This window comes from Buceros rhinoceros, unplaced genomic scaffold, assembly GCF_000710305.1.
Source record: "Buceros rhinoceros silvestris isolate BGI_N320 unplaced genomic scaffold, ASM71030v1 scaffold41663, whole genome shotgun sequence".
In the NCBI taxonomy this organism is placed as follows: Eukaryota; Metazoa; Chordata; class Aves; order Bucerotiformes; family Bucerotidae; genus Buceros; species Buceros rhinoceros.
Window position 1 is genome coordinate 13,928 of NW_010402610.1, and position 18,936 is coordinate 32,863.

An 18,936-nucleotide genomic window follows, 5' to 3' on the forward strand; every position below is an offset into this window, starting at 1 on the left:
ACCATACAGGCTGAGCACCAAGCCAGGAATCAGGATTCTGAAATTCTTTTCTCAGTGTTGTCACTCTCAAAGCACATTGCCTTAAACAAATGACCTAATCTGTCTGTTTATTCAGCTGTAAAATGGAGATTAATATTGCCTTATAAGTCCTCACAAGGGAAATATATGTAATGTTTCGTAAATACTTGGAGACCTTCACATGAAAGATTCCCTAGAAACAGAATATTGTGCCAAAGCAGGTGGAAAATCCCTTATAAAGTAGCAAATTAAAACACAACAATCAAAAATTTAAAATGGCACATAACAAACCTAGTTGGTAACACAGATGGGGACAAAACGTGAATGGTTTACAGTCCTAAAATTTACACATCTAGACTTCCTTACACAAAGAGAGGAAAGGAAATCCTTTCTGGTTTGGTCTTTGACGAACTATGAAGAAAAGCTTTTAGCCTCCTGTCTCTGAGCCCATTCCTGCCAGAACATTTATGACAATAATTGCAGTAAGCTGCTCATGTCTGTGTACAGAAGTCTGTGTGGAAAGGTAGTTAGGGGTTATATCCAAAACCCATGTATGATCTTACAAGACATGCAAACACGTTGCTCATGAGCAGTCTGAGGTAAGACTACATAGCATTCTAATCCTAACAGGGCATCTCCAGCTCCAGATTCAGATCTGGATGTATGGCCAAACCACTGAAGAGCTGTGGTGCAGCTGTGGCTGAAGCAGATGTTACAAATATTAATTTCACTGCATTAAATAGCGTGGGTTTATGAGAAGCCATGAAGCTGTTAGACAATTTATCAACACCTGGGATTTCGTAGTTGACCTTTGGCATGTTCCTATGAGACTTAGATCTCTTTTTATGGCATTTATCTTCTAAACCATTCAGTCACAAACTTATCCCTAATCTCTATACAAATGTTTCCTTTATGTGTTTAATTTTTCACTAGCTTACTTACCATTATTAGCTTTTCTGATTTCACTATAAACTGTTTCAGTCCCCTTCTGTCCAGGAGCTGGAAAATGTATTGGCACAGAATCAATTTCTTTTCTTTTTTTTTTTTTTTTTTTTTTTTTTTTTTTTTTTTTTTTTTGTTTGCCTTATGAAAAGCTCCTTAAACAGAATACACTGTCTTACTTTCAGAGGAAGTAGTTACATAAGCAGCAGTGAGCCTGTGGAGTCTGGATAAAAGGCAACTACACCCCCTCCCCCAAACCCAGACTATAAAATTCTGAGAGAGATGTCTCTCCCTCTCTCTATAAAAATGATTATGAAAATAAGCTTCCCTTTCTAAATTTGACTTTAACATTCTAATAGTCTTCTCAACTGAAATCGATATTGCTTTAATTTTACAGAGACATCTACCACTAGAGAAGAGTTTCGCTGGATGACTTTGAAGAACTGCTTCAATTTGTTCTAAGAATTTAGGGATCCTAGACCTGAGGTGATCTATCATTTGGGAGACTAACTCTAACTAAGTTGCCCTCCTTTTGGCAACTAGCCTGCTTAAACCTTAAGGGCACAAAAATAATCTCATTTGCTGTTCTTTGTGAGGTGTCTCAGTGGAGTATTTGCAGATTTCACAGTACACAGCTTCTATTTAGGTGCTTTCCAGGAAAAGTCTCCTCTCAGTTCCTCAGCATGGCAGGCTCTTCCATTAGTGCATGGAGATCAGGTGGACATAGCAAGAGGGAGGGCTAAGAAGGCTTGTGCAAAGATAGAAAGTAAGGAGAAAAGCAGTCAGGGAAGATTTGTGCCTCCAAGGACACGGCTGGGATACAAATGCAGTGTTAGTCTCAAACACACACTTTTCAGACCCTTAGGTTTACAAAGGAGCCCCCGTCCTCTTCACCCCTACTTTAAAAACTAGGTATCAAGTTATTTCCACATGGAAGTTTTAAAATAAAACTGTGGAACTTTGCATCTGGCAGGCTTACCACTATCAGCAACACAGTAATGAACTCTGCTTTTTGCTCCTCACACAGAAGCATAGTACATATAAAGTTCCTGATGTACTGGCCTATTCTCCGTTATACTGTGTTTATAAGAATTTCAGAAATGACCAGTAAGGGCACACATGGCTGGAAAAACGGGCAAACCACTGTTTTCAAACGTAAGTAGTCCTTCACTGTCAAAGACAAGATGTACATCCTTCTACAACCACGTAAATTTGTTTTGAGGTGGCACTCAATTATTCCTGATTCCCAAAAGTGACACAAAGGCTCCTGCTATAGTTCAGAGACTGCAGCATTTACTGCAGTAGTCTTTCACAATACACAAAACACGATTCTTCTGCTCCCGAGATGAACATTAGTATTGACATGGACACCAGTGGCAGGAGGAACAAGTGATTGGGAAGAGAAAATTCGAAGTTAGTTCTGAGAGGTCAAAGAAATCTGGAGTATCTCAAAAGGCAGAAGGAATCAGACTGTACGTGCGGCCTGCTGGATGCCATATGTGTGACCAGAGAAAAGGCAAGGGTGATGCACTTTGTCTTCATTCAGAAAGCAGGTGGACTTAAAAGAGGTGCAATAGGGATTTGGATCTAGGTGATAATCTGAAAGGTCTGTTCCCTAAAAACATCTGGCCATAACCCACAATCAGACATGAAAGAATATTATGATTTGAAACAAAAGTTGCACAATAACATCAACGTGGTTGAAGTATCAGTGGGAGTCCCGTGGCTGAATTATTTTTGTGAGTGCACATGATTACTACAAGGGTATAAAAGAAACTTGGCTCTGCTTCTCTTTTCCCAAGAATAAATTTCATCCTGTTCTCGTTGTGATAGGCAGTGCAGAGCTGAAAGGACTGATCTCTTAACTTGCTTTCATATAATTCCTTCCATTTAAGCAGCGTCCTCCAGATGCTCTAAGAGATTTAACACATTCAATACTTGCAGTGCAGTGGTCGTTTATGGAACCAGAGCATGCATGTGCTAAGCATTCACTTGTGTCCTGGTGCAACAAAAGAAATAGATTAGGGAGCCATCACATCTCAATGTACTTGAAGCATGAGACAGCATTCAGTTAAAATAATCTGATCTCATTTACACGCTGTCTTTTACAGACAATCTGCAGTTTGCAGTTTAATGGGGTTCAGTCTATATCGTATGGATTCTATTATTACTCAGTCTGGTATACTGAAATAGCGTTACGTACCAATAATGGGATGAAAAGGCTATTTTTAGAGATGCTGATTGGCATTTAATAGAGCTTTTAATTTAAATAATCGTGCACTAGCATATCTTTACCAGTCTACACACTTGCATTGTGTAGTGCGTGCTCAGAAACAGTTGGAACCATTAAGTATTAGTGCTGTTCTGAAAAAGAGTACAACAACTATGGTATCTCAATGCAGAATTTTGCAAAGGTGGATAATTAGCATCCATAGAACACAGGGAAAACTGTGATGAAGGACACCAGCAAGTAAAACAGAGAAAGAATAGGAGGACTGACTGTTCCGGGAGAGCTTTGCTGCCAAGCCTGAAGAGTGAGCACTTTTGCCCAAACATCTGTATTACTAACTAAACAATCATGTCTTCAGCCTCCGAAATAAGTGAATGGTCCTTCCTGCCAGGAAAAAGCAAATTTAACTATTTGTTCCTTCGTCTGCTCCTCATTCAGCTAAAGAAGCTAGAGCATAGCATAAACATCTCTCATGGGTTTTACTCACTCTTAGCTACTTGAATCTTTTTGTAAATTTCTGAAAGATTAACAGCTTTCAACACAGGGGCATAATGATATCAGTTTTCCAGATGACACAGAATGACTGAAGCGTGCATCTGGGTGTTGGGATTAAATTTCAGTGGATATTTCTCCTTCAAGGTTGCAGAGATATGTACCTTACCTCACGCTATGAGGTCTGGTTACTGTCACCAAACTGCAGGTAGGAGGCCAAAGTTATCTGAGCATAAATATTCTCATTTCTCTGTTTAATATTCCAAAAATCCAGGATGGTCTCCTGGCCTCTCCAGACCAAGAAACTAAATCTACGCTGGTCTCCCTTCTCTACAAGAAGTGAATTACAGCTTTGACCCTTCCTTTGTAAAGGACAAAATTCCTCTGCTTTCTGCTCTCTCCATTATCCTAACTCCTGGCTAACTCAGTGAATTTGGACTCTAGCATGAAGATTCACAGCAGGCTGCCTTCTGCTCAGAGCCAGAGCTCTAGCTGGGAGCCCTGCTCTGCACAGACCTCATGTGGATGGGAAGGGCAAGTGCATGAGAGGATGCTGGGGCAGAAGGGCAGCAGCGAACCACAGCATGGTTGCCACAGCACCACCTACATTAAGGAGCACTACTGGCATGAAACTGTGGTGCACACAAAACTCAGCTTGCTCTTACATTCAAATACCAGTGCAAATATCAGTGTGAGGGAGTAGCAACGTGCCCAGAGTTGCTCCCAAAACATAACAATAGAGGCCAGACAGTTTATTACCTCTGTGAGGATCAAGCGTTGATACTTCAACTTCTGTGTACTCCACCTCAGCACTTTCAAGTTCAGGTCCTGCCCCAAAAATATCAAGAAGATGTTTCTTTGTAGGACTGCATGCTTCATTTGAGCTGTGGGCCTGATCCTGCTGCCACTGAAATTAATGGACAAGTCCTCAGTGACCTTGTCAGGTGCAGGATCAGGCCCTACTTATGGCAGATGTGAGTTACTCTCCCAAGAGTTCTAAGGCCAACCCATTCCTAAGGGTCATCCCAACCTGAAAGGCAGTAGATGAACCTAAGCCAGATTTCTGAAATTGTGTGACATGCAAATTGTGCCTAAAGCTCTTATTTTCCATTAAACACCTTCAAAAGTGGAACAACAGAAACAGAACAAGGAATGATCTGAGAGCCTCCCATATTCTCCAGCTTCTCTTGCTTCTATTTCTCTTCCTGCCATTACTTTTTCCTCTTTTCCTGTGGGTGCTCTGGCAAGACACTTCCCATTCTCCACTTTCCTCACATTTAAAGCCTTCTTTCATGGCCTCCCTCATCACCTCAATTTCTGCTTTGCCAATAAACAATTTCAGCATTTTTATGTTGCCCTTCAGGTTCTCCATAAAACATCTACAATGACAACCCACCCTCCTCCTCAAAATGCTTCTCTGCCACAGTGCCCACAGAAAGCCTGACAATGATTTAGACATCTGATTTACTAAAGCTACTGCCTGACAAGTACTACCACCCATATACAGACACAAAAAACAGCTGGTGCTTCCTAGTCTGTCTTTTCCTTCCTGGTTTTCTACCAGATTTCTGTAAAGTTGGAAGGAACCAGAACAGCCATCCAGACTGGAATCTTGCTGAGCTGCTTGTGGATTTTTTTAGAACAGAAATCAGAGAAAGATCTAACGATTAGAACAGTCAAGTTTTGGAGCAGCCTTCCAATAGCATTGGTGTGAGAAGGAAAAAAGAAAAAAAAAAGCTGAACAAAACAAAAAAATAGTGTTTAAGATGGCATATTAGTTAATAACAGAGTTTAAATTACATGCTTCCTAAAATAGCGATGATTCTAAATGATCAGTACAGCCTTATGTTCCTATGTTTCTGCTCTCTGTATCTTTATTTTGCATGAGAATGTCTCTCTAGTTCTACTTTGACTTATTCAGGCCACAAAAGGAGTAACTGCCATGCACCAACTATAAGCTCCTTCCTTTTGCTTGCTGAAGTAAAAGCTATTGCCACGCAAATGCAGAATAGATACTGTTATTTTTAGAGATATATGAATAATAAACTTGTTTTTCGCATCTGGTAGAGAGCTCTGCAATAGCCTAGTTGGCTTTAATGAAGCTGCCCAATCCATGGTAGGTAAGGATTGAACCCATCTATTTCTGGTACATTTGCAGATCACTAGACCAGAGTCCATGTCATCTGAAACAGGTAGGATTCGGTAGAAAAAACAAGAGTCATTGAAGCTGGAGTTTCCAAAGGTTGTTTCCAAGCTTTCCTGTGAAATTAATTTAGTGCAGCATTAACTTAGTTTTGTGGTACAGTGCTGCCCTGCACACTCAGAATTGCATAAAAGAATTACTGATGAGAAATTCCTGCAGGCATATGCAGGAGTCTAGTTCCATGTTCTGGATTAATTTACACTTAACTTCGATCTTCACATACACTAGATGCCTTTCCAGCTATCTTTCAGTTCATGGTCCAGTAGACAACTAAGGCAAAATGTACTATAAGGCATCAAAAATTGCATCTAACTCATGAGAATACTTTTAATATTTTCAAAATTTTCTATATTTTCAATATAAAATAAAAATGTATGGGACAAGGTATGCTTTCAGATGGTAATAACCAAATATTTAAGGCTGTCCTTTGACTAAGTATCTTAAAAACAACAGTCTTGAAGAAGACAGTGTGCCAGATGACATAGCACTTAATAAATACATATAATAGCTCACATGGTGTCTCAAGGTATTTGGTAGGTTATTTTATTCAGGTATCATAGCAAATTATTTTTAGATATAATGATTCAGTATTTCAAGATCTTTCTTAATTCAAGAAATTAAGAAAGGACAGAGAAGTAAAAGAAGTAGAAGCCTATAGATTTTTTCTTTTAATCTGAATATTTGTTGTATAGAACTTAAAATTTTGGGTCTAAGTTGTATTTTTACACCACCCTTCATGAGATGGCCTGGAATGCAGCACAACTAGCTACATTTCATAATGCAGTTGGTAAAGGGGTCCCATCACTGTCATTTTGCATGTAAGGAAAAAGAACTAAGCTCAGTAACAAAAAGAGTCTTCCGCACTATCAAAGAGGAAAAGCAAAGGACTGGACCTATCAATTCCTGATTGCTACCATTAGAAAATATCACAACTTTCAATCAAAAAATATTTTAAAAATCTGTTGTTTAAGTATGAAATTACCTTTACTGTCATCTGTTGATTTCATGTGATTGTCACTATCTTCAATGTAACCTGACCCTAAAATATTAAAGCAAATGTTGAGCTGAAAAAATACTTATTATAGCCAATCAAATAAATGACTTACACAGCTCCAACTCCTGTTGCCACTATGTTTATTTACATATGAAAAATTCTACTTTTAGATTCATGCCAAAGACATGCACATAACACAGGCAGGTAGAATGTGGCTTTTTAAATGATCAGCTAAAAAACATCCAAGGGGTCACTTTGTATCACGGCCACCCTATCTTTGTAAAGTGCATTGTGATCCTGGGCCAAGAGGTGCCCAGACACAGCATGTTAACATCGCTATACTGCGGCCGCATTACAGGACCATGTGCCGGATCTCAAATTTCCTCTCTGAAATAATTTTCTTGCAGCTGTGTCAAAATTAGAAAGTAATTTTCTTTTACTATGATTTTTTTAATCTCTGTTGTTAACTGATTGGCTGGTAGAAGTGTCTGAGCAGACTTATAAACTGATCTTTGTTTAAGATGTGCTCATAAAAAAACTGTAAAAAGACAAAATGATAGAAAATACTTGGGAGAATGTTATTGGTATTATTCCGTAATCCCCAAACACTGGTCCCTATCCAAACAACCACCAGGTAAGTCCAAAAGTTTATAGAAATGTTTAACTAAGCCAACTCACTATTAGTCTTACAGCAATTACCCTACCTGAATAGTAGTCTCCATCATTGTGCTGTCTTGTCAGTTTTTCACTTGTCAAGTTTGTAGCCAAGGCAGAACTGAAAAGCAAACAATAATTATCCCAAACTAGTTAATAAAAACAATGATGATGATAAGCAAAGATCAGTCATTGTCTATGCTGACTACTACACATTCTTAACTGCTGAAGCTAATGAAAATATTGCCTTTGTCTTCAAGAGAAGCACAAACAAACTATAAGGTCAAAAATGTTCCCTCTTGTATTGCTTTTTTTAAAGACCTCTGTATTTTTAATTCATATCTAAATGCACCTAAAGGCAGGCCTGACATTCTTCTATTTCTCTTAGCTAGCCTTTTCTTTTTCTATTTTTGGAGTATTTCCTCATCCTGTTGTCATGTTAGCAGGTGGTACATGAAGCACAAGCATCTATTGTCTGCAGGTGCGTGCCATAATAAACTAGCCTCACGTGGTGGAAGGCCTCCCACCCCCTACACAGGAACGCTTCACCTTAGCATAAAGCAAGCCATCTTACCCAGACATCTCCATGGATGGTCCTTTAGCTTGACAGAGAAAAACAAAAGCATCTATTATTAGATTGCACGAGTAAAAGAATTCAAAAGTAAAAATCAGAACAAATATTATCTACCCAAGTAAGAATAATTTCTCTTAGCTACCAGAGAATTAATTACCCTGTGTCTTACGCTGCTTATCACCCAGGGCTCTTACATATCTCTTTAACAGAGAAGCTAAGATCCCAAACCCCAGACCTTGCCCTGGCCAATATAAGCAGTCTGGGATATCCAGATACTCCAAATTTTCCTGAATATTTTGCATTGTACTGCATATCACAGAATAAACCAGATTTACTTATTTTCTGAAAGATCAAGATCTGAAAGAATACCTTAATAATAAAAAACAAATCCCTAAATGAAACAGTAGTACTGTGTGGAGAGAAAAAAAAAACAATTCCATTACCTAATAATCTCAAATTTGTTTCATGAGAACTAGAGATGTATCTCTGTTACACAGGAGTTGGGACCCCAAATCAACCCGTCACAGCTCTATAAGGGATCAAAAAACTCCCTGGGCCCTGTCTGCCTCCACCTTGCACAGGAATGAATTCCAGACCTAGGACTGCCTCAGAACTGTGCAGTTCTGGCCTATCTCCCATGACCTCGGCGTCCCTAGTGCCCTCCCAGCACCATTAGTTAGATGCTCCCATTCTGCCCAATATACTTGGAAAGCTTCAGCACATGCTTGCAGCTTAATTTGTACCACCTGGTATTTTTAAATACATTTTTAGTTGTTTAAAATTGTATTTAGTAATTTCCTGAAATCTCACCCCTACAAGCCTTTGCTTCCAGAACAAATGCAAGTTTCCCTGTAATACATTTGTCACCAACCAAATAGAAAGGAACCATTCATTACCCTTTTTCTTCTTACACAAAAACCACCATAAAATGAGAGCTACTGCTCCTGCCATAGGTATTAGGACAAATGCAGCAATGACTCCTTTCTTCCAAGCTGCTAAGACGACTGGAAATAAGAAAGACACATTTAAGAGAGTATGTACAGTGACATATCATCACCAACTTCTGCAGTTCCTGACCTTTCATTTTACTACAAATTGGCCTTCTTAAACACTGGGAAAGAACTTTAAGAAGACTTGTATGCAAAGTTCCCTAGTGAGCCTCTTCTTTGTGACCAAAAACTCAGTATAACTACAGGTTGCTTTTAACTCGCATCTGGCTCCTTTGGCTTTTGAGCATCCCTTAAACTTTTCTATGGAAGTTAAGCAATCTCTGTTTATAAATAGATGTCTCTGTTTATTCTGGCAGTGGTGAAACAAAAACAAATATGGGAGTTATACTTAGTCACATCCCAGTTAACATGACCTCACCTATCATGATGACATAGTATGCAGCTTATCATAAAACTTAGCTTACCACTGATGGTTATGGAATGGCTTTTCACATCCACACTAGCTCGATTAGAGGCCGTGCAGTAATATGTCCCCGTGTCCTGCCTTTTCATTGCTTCCTTCCGCCACAGTACTCTGTCTGCATTCACATGTTTATCATACACAAGAACCTCACGATCAGTTTTTCTGAAAATCCTGAAGTAGATTGGCCAAGATCCTTCATTCACAGAGCAGAGAAAAGCAGTCTCACTGCCATCTTCCACTTCTCCATATGGAACACTGCCCAAGCTGGCGTTCCCGATTGGTACTACAGAGGAAGGCACAAAGAAAACAAATACTAACACCATTAGAAATAACTTTGATGATAAAATATTGTATTGTAGAAATACTTGCTTTAATGCTTAGTTAAACGGAGACTGAATGTGCATCATTAATCTTTCCGAACAGTCTCTGCCAGACAGCATCCTCTAGTAAATATTTTTTTACACTCAGAAACAGAGAGGATATAATACAGAAACAAAGCAAACAAGAAGGAAACTATGTCCATTCCACCGAAGTCAGTCAGCCTCTTAACTTCCTTTGGATGCCTCCCAGGCCCCAATCTACAAATTAATTATTTTTCAGAAATAATACACTCAGCAGTTCAAGAGGGTAAGTAATTGCAGTTCAATTTATGTTTCCCTTTCTACTTTACACATAGCTGTTGATCAGAGACTTTGCTCCCATACAGTAACTCCTAGTTGCTAGTAGGACATGATAATAGACCAACTTTCAGATATACTTAGCAACTGCAGCTTCTGGTGTGGAACACATTCTCAGTGCCTCTAAAAACTGCAACCAGTAACAGAGGTATTTCAAGGGATTATTAAAAGTGCAGATTTACATCTCTTAGCAGGAATCTAGCTAGCTCAATTAGTTTAGTGTGTAAAATCATAGACTAACTCCAACCTCACTCTATGTACATTTAATCCAGTCCTATGAAAATCAAACATGAAGAAAATGGATCTGGCCCTGAAAGTTTTAATCATTATTTTCACTAAAACGGCTTTTCTAAGATTTCAAGTCGGATCAGGTTTTAACATTAAAATAAACTCAATTGTAGTTAACTTGATTCAGATTACTATCAGGATTTTTACTTTAGTGACAAATTGTGATACAGATCCCCAAATACTTTAAATTAAAGTGACAAAAATTTGTAAACATTTCACATCCATTTTGCTTAGTCCATCATTTGCTGCTACAGTTTAAAAAAATCGAAATATGAGCGACAAGAAGAATAAACTTACCTATTACTGTGATATTTAGAATATTGCTAGTTTTCATACCACTGGAGTGATTATTTCTAGCACTACATTTGTATGGTCTTTTGTCATTTTGCCTAATATTTTCATCCAAGAATGTAGCATATGTGTCATTAGTTACTATTTTCTTAGTATCATTTCCTTTGTAGAATGTGAATGTTATTGGTGGTGTTCCCATCGCTGAACGGCACATTAACCACAGAGGCTTCCCTAACACCACTTCTGGTAAACCGCTGACAGCAGAAAGAGTTGGCTTGGAGACTGGAGCTAAAAGGGGAATAAAAGCAAAAATTACTGCAAATGACACTGCATAAGGCCGAAAGATACCATATTATTTTGTAGAGAACATAGTTTGCACACACAGCTTATATTGGGAAGCTCTTCCTCATTGACAGAATGGGAGCAGGGGGTGATGAACACAACAAACCCATAGGACCAGAGACATTGCTGTGGATGATCCAAATTGCAGAACGAGCTCTGACCCAAGAAGTCTGTAGAGCAAAAAAATCTGCCAGTTCTATTGCACGTATTACCTGAGATGGATTCTGCAGCACCTAATGAAGGACATCTGTTTCTGCAGCACAGTGAGTCACAACTCAGTTAATCCCCCTGTAGAGACCTGAGAACAAACTGTGCTTGTTCTATGAGAGGGAAGGAAACTAAGGAGTTTATAATTAGAGTGCTGGTGAGGGGGGTTATGGATAGCAAAAAACTTGGCTTTTCTGGAATAGGGCTATGCAGATGACCTCTGGCTCTCATAGCTTTCCGTCTAGAGGGTCAGGGGGAGAGATTCAAGGCAGACACTGACGAGTTTCAGATCAAACTGATGAGTGAAAGGTTTGTGGAACATTCCCAGTTCCTGCAAATGGTAATGAATGAGAGTCTATCTGGCACCTAGCAAAAATCAAGGGAACAAAATGAAGACATGCTAACTTCCTTCTCCTAGGCCGGCCCAGGAAAGCCTGTCTTGATTAAGTCACAACAGGCCAAATCCTTTACAGCTAAAGCTGACAAGTACATCAAACAGAAATTAATATTGCAAGAACTAATAGATACCCTGCTAGTTCATGGGCTAGAGACTGATTCTGTAAACAGAGGTGCTTATTTATAAGCTTACAGTCTTGATTTTCCCCCCCACCACTGGGTTCTAAGCCTCTGTATCAACTCACCATAAACATTTATCCTTACAGGTTTGCTCTCCTTGACTATTCCTTTAACTTCTGCTTTACAGATATAGGATCCAGTATCATTCACTTTAACTCTTATTGTTAAGTTTCTAGAATTCTTCAACCAGGTGGCTCCATTTGAATTTTTTCTTAATATAGAGAAGTTGGCTTTCCGAAAACCACTAATGCTGCAATTCAAAGTTAATTCTTTGTTTTCATCCAGCTTACTCATAGAAGCAGCTAATATTGGCTTGGGGAACAACTCTGCAAGATAAAAAGAGAACAAATTCCTTCAAATTGAGCTTAAAAGAATATGGCTACCATCTTAAAGTGTACAGAGTGAAGGACATAGTGGAAGTTAACAATCAGGGAAAAAAACAATCATGACATTTTAATACAAGAATATTTTCAGGGAAAATAGAAACTTAGCAATCAGTTGAAACCACTTCTCCAATGTTGTTTGAAAGTACTATTTTAGTTGGAAAGTCCTGGCAGGCAAAAAATGAGAAACCTAAATCTAAATAGCCTTTAATTTAAGGAAAATTTACACTTGGCTCTGGAGGTTTCGCTTGGATTTTGCATTCTACCAAAGTTAAATTTAAATATTAATCCATTGAGTAAAATCTAAGATGAGCAGAGGTGTTACCTGACACAACAATATTAATTTTGGTGGTTTTAGAAGCTCCTCCTTGCTCCACCTTACACAGGTATTCACCGCTGTCCTCTAGAGTAGCTACTGCAGAGTATTTCAGAAGTTTCTCATCTCGTACACTCTTCAGTATTGTTTTGTTTTTCTGGAGTATGATTTCAATGTCACGCATTTGGGCTGCCACAGCCGAGCATTCAAACTGTATTCTGTCTCCTTCAGTAACATTACGTGAGTGCTTGACACTCAGAGTGGGCTTTGTAAAGGGTTCTGCAAGAGAACACACATAAAGTCATGACCCAACTTTTTAATTACAGCAAGCAAAGAAATATAAAGAGAAAAGCTAAGGAACTTACCCTTGACCATAACAAGTGTTGTGTTGCTGTGCTCTGAGGTTTCAAATTCAGAGCTTATATATCTCCCTCCATAGCAGTCAAATTGTAAAATATTATCTCCCTCTTCAACAGAAATTTCCACTACAGAAAAATTTCTGTGCCGTTCATTTACACGTGTTACTTGAGGTGTGGAATTCATCTTTATCTTCCGGAAAAAGAAATATAAAGGAGGTTCTTCTTCTGGCAGCTCACAACGTAATTTCACAATTTCACCTTCAAAAACTTGTTTTTTGTCAGCAGTGAGGATTGGCTTGGTCATTCCTTAGAACAACAAGAAACATTCCTTAGAAAACAAGAAACAAGAAATGGAACATTGCATAATCCTGAAAGAAATACTACCTCTGATGATTATGATAGTGATTTACGCTAACGAACAGATACAAGTACTAATATTTTGGAAGAACTGAGCTTTTGAAGACAGTTCCTTTGATGACGTGTGGGTGCATGCCAAGGCACCTTAGAAAAATAAAATGTCCCTCGAGAGGGTAATACAATCTTGATGCAATGTGTGAAGTATGAAACTTGCAGCTTTGAAAGTAAGACCACTTCCGCCTCTGTGTTTCCTATTGCCTCTCAAAAATGAGCAAGTGAAGAAACTAAATGCCATCCTAACATCTGTACCTAGAGGTGCAGGCCTCTGAAGAAAAACTACAGGCCCTGCATGACCCTTTAATTATCTAATGCTGAGCGAATTCTTTCCAAGTTGCTTGAACGAGGGGAAAAATGTCACTTGTAGTCAAGAGCAGAAGTCTAGAAAGAGTACAGATGAAGGTGGCCAGGGCACGAAAGAATCAGACTGACACAACATTGTCTACAGAGGTAGTCCACAGCTGGTATTAGCTTTGGCAATGGCAGTCACAAGGTGAGAATCTCTAAACGCGATTTCCAGGTTTTCCAGTAATCCACCCCTCCCCCATCATGTTTATGATCTACAGGCACAAGATTTCAAAACTACTACTTTCTCTAGCCTGGGGAACAGAGGCTCAGGACAGAGCGGGTGGTGGCACAGGAGGCACAGTTTGCACTCCTGACTATAACTGATCTGCCATGTAGCCTTCGGATTGTCATTTCATTTCTGTGCCTTAACGGGAGGGTTTAGTACTAAATTCTTGCGAAGTACTGTGATGCCCACAGATAAAAACCCTCTGTAAGATATCCTAGCACTGACTATTACTTCCCCTGTAAGGTTGTTCTCTTTTCGTATCTTAGAAAACTGGTGCGTTTGAAGGAATACTCACCTGTGATCCAAACATCATGTAAGACGTCACTAGATTTTGTCTTTCCGTTTGCTTCCACAGTACATTTATAGTCTCCGGAATCTGAAGATCTAGCCCTAGGTATTTCATATTGTGCATCGCTTTTGTCTGATACAGTTGTGAACACAAGCTTCCGATCCTTAAAAATTGTAAAATTATGCTTCAGCTGGAAATCGGTACTTTTGCTAATATCAGCATGGCAGACAATTGACATAGGAGCTCCATTCTTCACTTTGACAGATGGCTGAACCTTGATGTCCACTCTGTTGAAAGTAAAAGCTTGATGGAAAAATTAAAGAGTTATATTTATTTTCAATTAGTCCAATGTAATACTGTTAGCTCAAGCTGCCACATTTTAATCACAAAAATTAATTATTTGTACCCTAGTAGCAGGTGCTACATGGTCAGATCTCACAGATGTTGACAGTGGTGGCAGCTTTAGCTTCCACTGCACACACTAGAGACAACTCCTGACTGTCCAGCACACACTGTCCATCTGTGCAGGCTTTGCCTTGGGGGACTGACAGAATCACCGACTTGGCCGTGCTCATGGTCAAATCTACTAAATTCCCTGAAAGACACAGAGGACACTGCAATAGGTTTGCAGCTACTTCTTGGTTTTCCTTATTTCTCATGGTTTATTTTCTTCTAGTCTAACTGGCAGGAGAGCTGAGAGGTGGACAAAATTTTATATTTATACTTGTTTGAATAAAGTGAAAATGACAGTAAAACCCTGCTTACAGTTGTATTAAACCCCATGCCAATTCATCTCCAATTAGCAGAAATCCCTCAAGTTATCCCAGTATGTTTTTATCTGAAAGTAAGGTTAGGGTTCTGTCATTCAGCAAATTCCTTCCAACATTTAAGTCACAAGCTTGGGATAATCTTAAATCTCTAGTTCAGGATAAGCGGAGTGTAACAGAAGGTAAATTTGAGTTCAAGTTCTACACGCTTAACTTTACACTGTCGTCAGTCCAGCCATCGTACTCTCAGGAGTCCTTAGCAATCATACCCTGATTAACTGAAATATAGAATCATACACTGAAGCAATTATTTCAATTAATTTAGAATTTAGATATTAGTCCCTAAACAAAAAAAACCTGAATATTCCTATTATTTTTTTTTAAATTGAGAAGCACTTAGAGGAATAATAGCATATTTATATATATGTATATATATAGTACTTCTGTGTTTATATCCACAGCAATGATAAATTATCTGTAGCTTAAAATTTTGTATTTATTAAAGTCCTGGCATAATTAATATTTTTATTCACACAGCTAGATGAACTAGTAGAAAGGAAGGTTTATGAGTTCATTCACTTCTCCTTCTTTTTGAACACACAGCCTTTGGGTATGCTCATCTGGGCTAGGATTTGTATTAGAAATTAACACTAGAACAGGAAAACTTTCCTGCATCTAAGGAAATCCCTTGCCCCGTACACTTAGCAGCTATTTCTAAATTGTCCTTGCTAGAGAGAGTTTTGGGCATAAGACCAATGCAAAAATTGTAAATGCTTTTGCGTGTGAATAGACTGCGTGTCAACAAGAAGCTGACATTTCTCCCAAGTGATGGAAAGGCGGCAGCATGCAGTGTACATGCTGCAAGTCAGCAAGATGATAGTGTAAAAAGTAAACACATTCCTTTCAGAACACAAGTTCTGTACGCTGCTCTGACACGGTCTTTTCTTTTGCAAGAAGAGGAACTTATACTTTTATCCTACCTCCTTGCTTCTGGGCATGGAATGGTTTTTTAAAGATCAAACTAAAATGCTAGCAAGTAGATTTCCTCTCCCATCTCTTCTCTTGTATGCCTGAGTAAAGCAAATTCCTTTAGGAAAGATTTCACCACAACATTAAAGTATGAGCAGCACATCTCCCATTTAAACACTATACCAAGTACTACCTTTTTTTTTTTTTACATGGCCAGATTTCATACTGAGCTGAAGTTCAGGAAATCTAGATAAGCTCTGTTACAGATGCACAACAGCTGGGGAATTAGTTAAATTACTTATTTGAAATGGGTACATGAAAAAACCCTATCATTACCTACCTCTCTCCTCAGCGTAAACTTCTGAACCTGGAAAAAAAATGAAAGAAATGTTATTTTCAAAGCTTACAGATCGAGAGACAGTATGAGAAACAGTAAAAAGCCCCAACAAACCCAAAACACAGATATAAAACACCCATATATACATTTATCAAACTTACACTGCAAGAAAATCACCAGAAGAGCAAGATACATCTCGTTGCTGAAGAACAGACACTTAATTCCAAAATAAAACAATATCCATCATCAGAGGTGATGTGTCCAGGTACCAGAAACAGGTTATGAGGGTTTTTTTCTGTTGTTGTTTTATAGAACCCGATAAAATTCTGCCATCAAAATTTGTAAGTTTTCCCAGATCTTCGACAGAAACTGGCTAGATCAAGTAATCGTTCCCATTACTGGAAACTGGAAATGGCAAACAATGCAAATCTATCTGCTGCTCACAGGCAGATTACTGTTCAGGAAGTGACTAGACTTTTCCTGAGGGCGCCACCAAATGTATTTGCTTTGTTTAATTTCTTAAGGTGTATTAAAAAAACAAGTCGTTCCAATGACATTTATCCTGCAGTTCCTGTCAATATGGGTATTTTTAAGTCACGATTAACCATTTACGAACACAAATTACCTTCACTATTTGACCTCAGCAGATCCTCGAGCAAATATTCCCTTTCATCCTGACATGAGAAACTCTTTCAGGTAATACATGCACATAATTACTCATTTTTCTCCTTTACCTCCATTTCTAGGTCTCACCTTTGCTGTGGCAAAGAACAGCTTTACTGTGTGGGGTGCACAGTAAATTCAAATGATGTCAGAACCCATAGCTACTGCTGTGTTAGTCTAGAGTACTGACAGGCAGACCTCTCGTACGACCGTCATATATTAAAAACATGGAACTGCACCAGATTTTATTTGGTGTAGTTAGGACACTGCAAAACATACACAATCATAAACCCCACACAAAAAGTACTGGTCGGAGTTTCATTTCTCAGCAGAAATCTGAAGCAGCACTGGCACAATCAGTCCAGAAAGAGAATACACTGGAGCAAGAGTTAATCCTGCCAGTTGCTTGATACTGTTCGAATTCAGGCAGTCCAGAGAGACCTTTTCTGTGTTAATTTTTTTGTAATGGTATAAGTAGCCTGACAGTATGACAGTCAACCTGAAATCAGGGATGATTCATTCTGCATCCAAAACACTAAAAAGAGAAGTTGAGGATACAATCAGAGGAGAAGGGAACGTTGCAAAACATTCTGCTTCAGCTATTTGCTCTCAATTTCCACTGATATAAATGTCTGCCCAAGATACAGTAAGGAACTGATGTAAAATTCAGAATAATTGAATTACTCAATTTCTTTTCACAAAATGTAGGGTTCTTCTGGTTATGGATGGAAAGCTAAACAAAGTAAAAACCCTAAAGAAAGCCTAAACACAAGTAAATCAGTAGCCACCAGCCATCAGCTTTAAGTGGAATTCTTCTGAAGAAGACTAGTTGTGAAAAAAAGTAAAACGTAATCATTCTCCAAAACCTCATTACCATGACCAGTTTCTTAACATTCAGATGAGGAGGAGATGGGACAGGCAGAAGAAGGAAAGCAAGAGGATTGTAGAGATAATGTTCTGGCCCCATCTCTCCTCTACTACTTTTCTTTGGTACTATTGCTTTTTGCATTAATGTGCTTTGAACTTTAAATAATCTGATATTGCAGAACTGGCAATTTAAGCACCATTTTAATTTTTCCAGAAAAAAATTACTGTGTAATTTTTAGGAATTCAATGTTCAGCACCTTTCAGTTGTTCGGGATATTCCTTTCTCAGTTTATCGGTCCACATTTTAAAATCATTTCACTTGAGCCCTAACACTGATTCAGTCTATAGGTTTGATAAAGTGAGGTGAATCATACTCTTCAAAAAGTGTTTCTCATGTTCTGTGCCCCAGAACTCCCTAAGTCGTGATTTAGTTATTCTTGAAAATCGAGTGCTCAGCTTTTAATCCCTTAGTTTCTTTCCTTTGTAGACAGAGTCAATGCTTTCCTTTACTCCCAGTGACATTTTCCAGACTTGTTAAAACAATACAAAATGCATTTGCAGAACCTATAAATAAGACGCACCGTTCTCATAAGCTTCACTGTTTATGTGAAACCCCTTTTTTTGACTCCTGGCGTCAATGAAAAACTATATTTTCCCCCCAAAACAATAGTTTAAAGCTCTAAGTGTACTTTAATGCTCATATTACACACATAAGCGTGTTATTTTGCAAAAGGAAACAGGAGGGAAACACTCGTCTGTTTAACAATGTATGGGCAATGTGAACAAGCACCTACCTAGCTGTTTTGCAGGGAGGAAGCACAGAAAGGCACAATAGCCACCGCCAGTCATGACTAAGAACTAAGCTGGTTAACCAGCAATGGCATTTGTTCTGCTTAATCCAGTCTGTTGGAAATACACCACCAACAAAAGACTGATGGAGTGGCTGGTTGCCAACAATGGTCTCCAGAGCCAGGTAAAGGAAAAGAGGAGGAGGACACATGGCAAGTGGAAAACAAAGGCAGATCGACTTTTGCTACTGATAACAAAAACTGGGAAGAAGGAGATTTCCCCCTTCCCTCTTTCCCCATAAAAGAATT

General features: G+C 38.7%; 1 protein-coding gene across 1 annotated transcript in view; it reads right to left on the reverse strand.

Moving 5' to 3' along the window:
• Window positions 1-16,504, reverse strand: part of PECAM1 (platelet/endothelial cell adhesion molecule 1) — a 28,219-nt gene extending 11,715 nt beyond the window's left edge. The window contains exons 1-14 of the mRNA XM_010132688.1: window positions 16,471-16,504; window positions 16,313-16,339; window positions 14,243-14,539; window positions 12,966-13,265; window positions 12,610-12,879; window positions 11,967-12,227; window positions 10,783-11,064; window positions 9,522-9,803; window positions 9,004-9,111; window positions 8,108-8,135; window positions 7,584-7,654; window positions 6,868-6,924; window positions 4,442-4,510; window positions 961-1,017 (exon numbers count right to left, since the gene is read on the reverse strand). Of these exons, the coding sequence (XP_010130990.1) occupies window positions 961-1,017; window positions 4,442-4,510; window positions 6,868-6,924; window positions 7,584-7,654; window positions 8,108-8,135; window positions 9,004-9,111; window positions 9,522-9,803; window positions 10,783-11,064; window positions 11,967-12,227; window positions 12,610-12,879; window positions 12,966-13,265; window positions 14,243-14,539; window positions 16,313-16,339; window positions 16,471-16,504 (2,143 nt within the window). The remainder of the gene's footprint in view (window positions 1-960; window positions 1,018-4,441; window positions 4,511-6,867; window positions 6,925-7,583; window positions 7,655-8,107; window positions 8,136-9,003; window positions 9,112-9,521; window positions 9,804-10,782; window positions 11,065-11,966; window positions 12,228-12,609; window positions 12,880-12,965; window positions 13,266-14,242; window positions 14,540-16,312; window positions 16,340-16,470) is intronic.
• Between the last annotated feature and the right edge of the window lie 2,432 nt (window positions 16,505-18,936).